Here is an 8839-nt window from a genome sequence, read left to right on the forward strand (position 1 = left end):
CCCCTAACCCTAACTCTCCTTAGGGGTGCCTAACCCTAACCTCCCCCCAAGTGCCTAACCCTAATCCCCCTGTAAGTGCCTAACCCTAACCCCCCCTTCCCTGCTGCCTATACCTAAGCCGCCCTGGGGGGTGCCTAACCCTAAGTCCCCCCCGGGGGTGCCTAACCCTAACCCTCCCTCCCCCTAGCCTAACCCTAACCCTCCCGGGGGGGGGGGGGTGCCTAACCCTAAGTCCCCCCCCAGGTGCCCTAAACCTAACCCTCCCCCCCGCGGCTGTCCGCTTGCGGCGCCTGGCATCCCTACGATCAGGATGCCGGGCGCCTGTCTCCCGGCGTCGGGAAAATGACAGGCGGTCATTTATCCCACGCCGGTATACAGCAATCGGGAAGCCATCTGTCGGGCTTACGTCAACCGGTTTCCCGATTGCCTCCCCTGGTTCTAGACCTTTCACATGGAGTAAGCATTGGAGGCTGCTCCCAAGAGAAATTCCCAATTCCCTTTTCTAGCTGAAAACAGCTACAAACACAACCTCTAATTTAATTTAATAGGAGCGCCAATACTAAAAAGCTAAATACAACTCATGGTTTTTGTACAAATGAATTTAATATCCATTAATATTGCTGAAAAATATCATGTCCATATTTATGTCCTTTTGATTGAAGGCTTTTTTAACTTTATATTTTACATGTTATGTAATTATTAATGGATATTAAATTAATTTATACAAAAACCATGAGTTTTATTTAGCTTTTTAGTATTGGTGCTCCTATTAAATGAAGCAAGAAACTGGCACCTATTTGGATTGACCCCTTAGTGTGTGTATGTATGATTTGTCACTATCCAGCACAGACGGTTATTCAGTCACCTTACACCTAAACAGGATTTCTCTCACCCAAACTGGTGGCTGACCGCGTAATGGAGAAGGCTTCCTACTATCTCCTGGCTGCAGCAAGTCTGTCCCCATAGGACACTCAATCATCTGTCCATATTATCTGTCATTTCTCTCCATCCCATTTCTGCATTGTTATCATTTACACTATGTAGACAAAAGTGATTGGACAACCGGCGTTTGGCATGGGTCCACTAGCTGTAATACATGGTCACATTAACTCAGAGATGTTCTCTATAACTCTGTGCTCCTTACATTACGGCAGTTCTACAGAAACAACAAATGTATTTATCAGTATGACAATGCCACCTGTCATGTTACCAGGGCGATGCTAGGCTGGTATACAGAAAATTCAGTAACCCTGATAGACTGGCCAGCTCAGAGTCCAGATCTTAACCCCATGGAGAACCTCTGGGATGCATTGGAGTTACGGGTGCATTCTAGGCCGACTCGATCTTCCTCAGTGTCACAGTTGGTCACTGTACGTAAGGCAGGATGGCAAAATATACCGCCTGCTGCTGTCCAGGAACTTGTAGCCAGTTTGCCAAGAAGGTTGTCTGCAGTAATCACTGCACATGGTGGACCTATGAAGTACTAACGTCAATAAAATGTCATTGATTTATTTGCTGTTAGTGTCCAATCACTTTTGTCTACATAGTGCATTAGACCCATACTTGCCGACAATCAGCTCCAGCCTTCCGGGAGGGAGCTGATTGTCGGCTAATAGCAGGGGGCGGGGCCGGCCATTGGGGACGGAGCAGGGGGTGGGGTGGCCATTTGGTGGCACACTGGGGGCGGGGACGGGGGCGGGGACACACGATTGCGTCATCGTGACTCCGCCCCCTCTTCACAATGGTGTTATTTTCAGCATTGTGAAGCAGGGGGCGGGGCCACGATGACGCGATTCTGCGCGAATCGCGTCACCGGGCCCCCCGCTGCGGGGGTTTCCGTTTTTTTCAGGGGGGAGGTCGGGAGGGTCGCAAGCTTCCGGGAGGCTTGCCTGCCTTTCCGGGGGGGCCGGGAGCGGCACCCAAAAATCGGGAGGCTCCCGGCCAAATCAGGAGGGTAGGCAAGCCTGTTAGACCTAGGCCCAATCTTCATAGTCCTTGACCTTGATTCCCTCACCTCTGATCTACCCATCCCCTGTAACCTTCATATGTGCCTCACCTGGCCTCATATACAGAGCGCAACATCTATAGACCACTGATCCTTGTCTCGGCCTCGCTTTTCTCTCCAACTTCTATCCTGTCCCGATGTGAAAATCTCTATCAGCAACAATTCCAGTCCAGTGCTGGTTTTAAAAACAGGGGGAACCCTACGCATTTCCACCCCCCTAATTTTAAAACCAGGACCGGCTTAGGAGCCCAGTGCTGGTTCTTAAAATACGGGGGAACCCTACTCATTTCCCCCCCTATATTTTAAGAACCTTGACTGTCTCAGGCTGGTTATACTTTTTTGGGGGGAACCCGATGTATTTTTTTTTTAACATTTAACTCTTTAGAAAGTATTTACTGTCAGAAAAATATGCAGACCACACTGATCTGTGTATGTTTCTGGCAAACTCGCAGCCCAGGGGGTAGTCTATTTAATAATTCTATTTAGAACCGAGTTTGCTGAATTACACACGTTATTATACTCACGAGAGTCTTGGTAAATTCCCGAGTTTTCCATGAAAAGTACTTGTGAGTTTGGCCGATCGTGTATTTAATCGTGTTTGCAATCTCACCCGAGTTATTCCGTGTAACTAGAGAAATCTCTCCCGAGTTTGTTTTTTAGTAAATTTGCAAGTTGTAAAAAATGGCAGAACACACACGAGATTGCAATCTCGCCCAAACTCGATTCTTAGTAAATTCACCCATGTGTGATATACAGCAGCGCTTCCTACGTTACACAGCCAGGTGGTGCACTGATCCTATGGGGCATATCCAATTAGCCGCAGGGTTTACCCTGTGGCTATTTATCGCGCTGGTCGGGATTCAATTTAGCGGGGATTTCCTGTGCGCGAATCCCTGCTGTTGGACAGTACCTCATGTTGGTGCGAGGTAAATTCCGCGTGTATATGCCTTTTTCCACCTCGCGCGAGAGGCTTTAACACACTGTTTCCGGATTTCTCGCGGAAACAGTGTGTTCCCGTGCGCGAGAGCTGATTTAACTGCGCGGGGAAAAAGCTATTTTATTGAATAGCTTAACACCGCGCCGTGGGACTTTTGAGCCTCAATTACTCGCGGGAGAAGTCCCGCGGGTAATTGGATATGCCCCTATGTGTGTCTTGTACACCTGCACTTCTTACATTTCACCACTGGGTGGTGCACTGATCCTATGTGTGTGTTATACACCAGCACTTCTTACATTTCACCACTGGGTGGTGCACTGATCACTTCCTACGTTACACCGCTGGGTGGCACACTGATCCTATGTGTATGTTATACAGCAGCACTTCCTACGTTGCACCGCTGGGTGGCGCACTGATCCTATGTGTGTGTTATACAGTTGCCCTTCCTACGTTACACCGCTGGGTGGCGCACTGATCCTATGTGTGTTATACAGCGGCACTTCCTACGTTACACCGCTGGGTGGCGCACTGATCCTATGTGTGTGTTATACAGTTGCGCTTCCTACGTTACACCGCTGGGTGGCGCACTGATCCTATGTGTGAGTTATACAGCGGGACTTCCTACGTTACACCGCTGGGTGGCGCACTGATCCTATGTGTGTGTTATACAGTTGCTCTTCCTACGTTACACTGTTGGGTGGCGCACTGATCCTATGTGTGTGTTATACAGTTGCGCTTCCTACGTTACACCGCTGGGTGGCGCACTGATCCTATGTGTGAGTTATACAGCGGCACTTCCTACGTTGCACCGCTGGGTGGCGCACTGATCCTATGTGTGTGTTATACAGTTGCCCTTCCTACGTTACACCGCTGGGTGGCGCACTGATCCTATGTGTGTTATACAGCGGCACTTCCTACGTTACACCGCTGGGTGGCGCACTGATCCTATGTGTGTGTTATACAGTTGCGCTTCCTACGTTACACCGCTGGGTGGCGCACTGATCCTATGTGTGAGTTATACAGCAGCACTTCCTACGTTACACCGCTGGGTGGCGCACTGATCCTATGTGTGTGTTATACAGTTGCCCTTCCTACGTTACACCGCTGGGTGGCGCACTGATCCTATGTGTGTTATACAGTTGCGCTTCCTACGTTACACCGCTGGGTGGCGCACTGATCCTATGTGTGAGTTATACAGCGGGACTTACTACGTTGCACCGCTGGGTGGCGCACTGATCCTATGTGTGTGTTATACACCTATATTTGCTACATTACACAAATGGGAGGTGCACTGATCCTATTCGTGTTATTCAGCTGCACTTCATACATTGCACCGCTGAGTGGCGCACTGATCCTATGTGTGTGATATACACAGGCACTTCCTATGTTACACCGCTGGGTGGCGCACTGATCCTGTATGTGTGATATACAGTTGCACTTCTTACGTTTCACCGCTGGGTGGCGCACTGATCCTATGTGTGTGTTATGCAGCTGCACTTCCTACATCGGCTGCTGTGATGTAGGAGAGGGGGGAGTGGTGCCGGACCCGGGCTCCAGCCGGGCCCCTCCAGCAAGCCCGGGCCCGGGTAATTTGTACCCGCTCCCCCCCCCCCCCCTCTCGGCGCCCCTGCCTACATTACAACGCTGGATGGCGCACTGATCCTATATGTGTGTGTTATATACCGACACTTCCTACGTTACACAGCTTGGGGGCGCACTGCTCATTATATATGTTTGTTATACAGCGGCACTTCGTATGTTACACCGCTGGGTGCTGCACCGATTCTATGTGTAAATTATACAGTTATACTTCCTACGTTTCACCGCTGGGTGTCGCACTGCTCCTGTGTGTGTTATACAGCGGCACTTCCTAGTGGTGTCGCACTGATCCTATATGTACTGTATATGTGCGTGTTATACAGCGACACTTCCTACGTTACACCACTGGGTGGCGCACTGATCCTATGGGTGTGTTATTCACTTGCACTTTCTACGTTCCACCGCTTGGTGTCGAACTGATCCTATATGTACTGTATATGTGCGTGTTATACAGCGGCACTTCCTACGTTACACCGCTGGGTGGCGCACTGATATGTGTTTTATATACCGGCACTTCGTACGTTCCACCACTGGGTGGCGCTCTCATCCTACGACAGAAGACACCGCTGTATACAGCGGTACTTATGACGTTACGTGACAGGCGGTGAGGAGTCTGTACTACAAATACCGGCATGCAGCGCGGGTGTTGCCGGAAGTGGCAGGAATCTGTGAGTGTCAGTGAGAGGGACAGCTAGGATATTATTCTCCGGTTAGCTGTATTTCCCCTTCGCGCTAGGGACCTGGAAGTGACGTGGGTGAGGGCGGAAGTGCTGCCAGATACAGAAGTACTTTGTCCTCACTTAAACAAGTTTGTTGTCCCCTCGCGGGCTCGCCACATGGTTATATCCCCCCTCTATGCCCACTTGGATGGTAGGGAATGACGCTGGACACTGGCTGATGACGTCAGGGTCCTCTCTGTGAAGGGGATTTAGACATTACCATTATTCTTCGGGTGGGGTCACAGGAGGGGTGCAGGGGAGACCCAGGAGGGGTGTGTGGCCGGAGTTATAATGATGAATGTGAGAGAGCTTCCCCAGGAGGGCAGTATGGGGTCAGGGTTCCCTGCATATGGGGCGCCCAGGGGCCAGTAAGGGCTAAAGGGCCCCCAGGAGGTCATTATTGGGCTTAGGGGCCCCTGGTGTGGAGTTTCCTCTGAGCTAAGTGATCTGATAGTGACAGTATAATCTGCTGCTCGGTGTAACCCAGAGCGATGCTGGTGCGCTGATAAATGCTCTGATCACCTGGCGCTGAGAAGAGGTTGGGGGGACGGTAGGTCTGGGGAGGCGCATGTGATACCCCAGTGTAATAGCGTTATTCCTGGCTGCAGGCTCAGGCTGTGTAATGTGCCCCCCCTTCCCCCCACATATGTGCATCAGCATAAGAGCGATCAGATGTCAGGAAACAGCGCAGGGACCGGTCCTGAGCACGTGCACTGGGCGCTGCTCCTCCCCCCCCCCCCCCCCCCCCCTGCCGGTACATTGCTGGGCTTCCATATATTAGTGATCAATGCTCAGGCCAGAGCCACAGGGCCTGTAACTCACATCATTCCCCCTCCCCGACTGCAGACCTCATTCCCCCCCCCCCCAATCATTACTACGAGCTGCGGCAGCGTCTGTGTCCTCCTAACCGTCCTCCATGTACAAACAGCTTAGAGAACCCCAATTACCTTATGTGCATGGGGCGCCGGACCCTGTTCTCTGTCCCGGATGCGTGGTCACATTTACCTATTTATCCGCACACCTGATCGGGGGCCCTTTATATCCCTTAGAGCGTAAGCTCTTGTGAGAAGGAGCCTCTCAGCTTCTTTATTATTGTATGTTATTATAGTGCTATAATCATGGTATGTTTAGTTTAATTCAGTTGTACAGTGTTACCATTATATTTACTAATAACTTTTTATTTATATTACGCCACCATATCACACAAAGCTTTATACAGAATGTGCAATATAATTACCAGGTATAATTCCATCCAAACCATCTGTTTCCAGAGCGACACCATGGTCTACGGGTTCATTATCCACACAGTGGGGACGGGCCTGGACGGGAGCCCCAAGCCGTGCAGAGTCCTCTACTCCCGAGTCTTCCACTGTGACCTGGTGGATGAGAAGCTTTGGTCGGGGGAAGATGATCTGGAGGAGGAGATGGTGAGAAGAAAGGATCAGATCACAGTCGTAGCCAGGTGAGGTCATCTCCAGGCCGGTTGCTCCCTGCGCCCTAACACTGCGCCCTGTCACCCTAATGCTGGGGGGGGTAATCCGTACACTGTGACTAATGATTGTTATATTATGTAGCGACTCTGTTATAGAGAGCCTTATTCACAATGCCGAATGCAGATTCCCAATGATCAGAACGGGTCCTGCGTGATCGCACGCGGATCCTTCAATGCCTCTGCTTGATTGACAGGCAGAAGTATTTAAGGGGCGGTGCGGGTCAGCCGGCATTCCCGGAAACGGGGGTGTTTCGCCCCCTTTTTCCGGGAGTGGCAACGCCAGGGACTGTGTGTACGGTCGCAGTTTCTTGGCCATGCAAGCCGGCCAGCCACCATGACCATCGATGGTCGCAATGGTGATCCCAGCCTGGGACCTCGGTCACAGTGCTAGGATCGCAAATGCAGCAGGGGGTGTCATACAGGTGGGGGGGGGGGGGTGTCATACACCTCCTGCTGCATTTGCATATTAGCAAGGACAGAATTGCAAAGCTGCTTGTGTGCATACATCATATCTATAGCCTGCGTGCATACATCATATATCTATAGCCTGCGTGCATACATCACATATCTATAGCCTGCGTGCATACATCACATATCTATAGCCTGCGTGCATACATCATATATCTATAGCCTGCGTGCATACATCATATATCTATAGCCTGCGTGCATAAATCATATATCTATAGCCTGTGTGCATACATCATATATCTATAGCCTGCGTGCATATATCATATATCTATAGCCTGTGTGCAGCTTTGCAATTGCGACTGAAGCTGAATCACCCCCAGAGAGTCCGGCGTTTATATACAGATTAGGCAGCCTACTGTAATGCAGACAGAAGAGGCGGAGCTGACACCTGGAGATGGTTGTCATGGGATATTTAGTGAATGGTCAGATCTGTAGGTGTCGGTAGGCCGCTGTCCGGTATTTATATATTTATATTCCTCCACCACACAGACATGTGACTCTCTCTTACAGACAGACTGAGACGATGTGTCAGCTGAGACGTCAGGTATCTGGGCGGCCAGCAAGTGACTTTGTTGTCCATTCATCAGACGAAGCAGTCTCTCTCCACGAGGAGGATGTTGGGGTGTTGGTCCTGTCGGCAGGGGACCCCTTCTCTCAGGAGGTGGTTGTCCTGTGGGTCGGGGTGTATTCCCTCGGCTTCTCACTGATCTGCGATCCACAGGACAACATCACCTTGGCTGAGAGCACCTTGAGGATGGTGGTGAGGTATCTGGTGGACTCTCTGAAGCTCCTGACTCACAGCAGCAATGCCATCCTCCGAGCGGACAAGATCCAGATGACTCTGGACAAGTTTATTCCACAGGGGCAGCTGCTATTCCTCAGCTGTCAGGCTGTGCAGGTCCTGGAGAAGGAGCTCAGCAGCGCGATGACTCTCTAGTGACCTATCCAGGACGTCCTGCAACATTCCCCAAACTCTCTCCCATCAGACTCTTCACACACAGACCAGAGGCAACAACCGGCGGAGATCGGCAGCAAACTCTCTACCATTCCCCCAATGCCGTATGGGCAGCTGTATATTATCTATGCCCAGAACTTGTACATGAGCCATGTGTATGTATATAGCAGGTAATATTCTAGAACCACATTGTTAGTAAATGCGGAGGTCATGGCACCAGCTTCCAGTGTGTTCTCTCAGCACCTTCATGTACATATATATATATATATATATATTTATATTCTAACCTCACTACCTGTGAGGTGAAGGTATGAGGTTAGTGTAAGTTGTCTGGGATGTCCCTTCTCCTCCCTTCCCTATACACCAATGCAGACTGGGACCACCTGTAACTGTCATGGTGCTGTAATACTACAAGTCCCAGCATACCCTGCCAGCTCTCAGCCACAGGTTGTCTGGCCTGTCTGTTACTGGTGTTACCCCTGTGATAACTGACATCTGAGTGATATCAGCCTTTATGGGGTAGTTATGACTGTGTGAGGGGGACAGGTGGGCGCTGTGCCCAGTGACTGTGACCTAGGAGGCCACCAGCTTACAGTTGCTGCTGTTCCTATATGGTATAAACGCTGAGATGTCTGTAGAACATGGGAGTCAAAGTCTCAGTTGG

The 8839-nt window shown here is 50.6% G+C and overlaps 1 protein-coding gene across 9 annotated transcripts; it reads left to right on the plus strand.

The window, feature by feature from the left end:
• Nucleotides 1–5151: 5151 nt before the first annotated feature.
• AP5S1 (adaptor related protein complex 5 subunit sigma 1) lies at nt 5152–8391 on the plus strand. Of its 9 annotated transcripts, none has more exons than XM_088458862.1 (3): nt 5152–5209; nt 6532–6722; nt 7710–8391. In XM_088458862.1, exons 1-3 carry the CDS (start codon nt 5174–5176, stop codon nt 8155–8157), a joined length of 675 nt encoding a protein of 224 aa, XP_088314988.1. In that variant the 5' UTR covers nt 5152–5173; the 3' UTR covers nt 8158–8391. The 9 variants fall into 9 exon arrangements, with proteins under 9 accessions (XP_088314988.1, XP_088314989.1, XP_088314992.1 ...); XM_088458863.1 differs by having other exon boundaries at nt 5158–5209; nt 7731–8391; XM_088458866.1 differs by having other exon boundaries at nt 5207–5296.
• The last annotated feature ends 448 nt before the right edge of the window (nt 8392–8839 follow it).

The sequence above is a fragment of the Taudactylus pleione genome, unplaced genomic scaffold (assembly GCF_031769625.1).
Source record: "Taudactylus pleione unplaced genomic scaffold, aTauple2 ptg000861l, whole genome shotgun sequence".
NCBI lineage: Eukaryota > Metazoa > Chordata > Amphibia > Anura > Myobatrachidae > Taudactylus > Taudactylus pleione.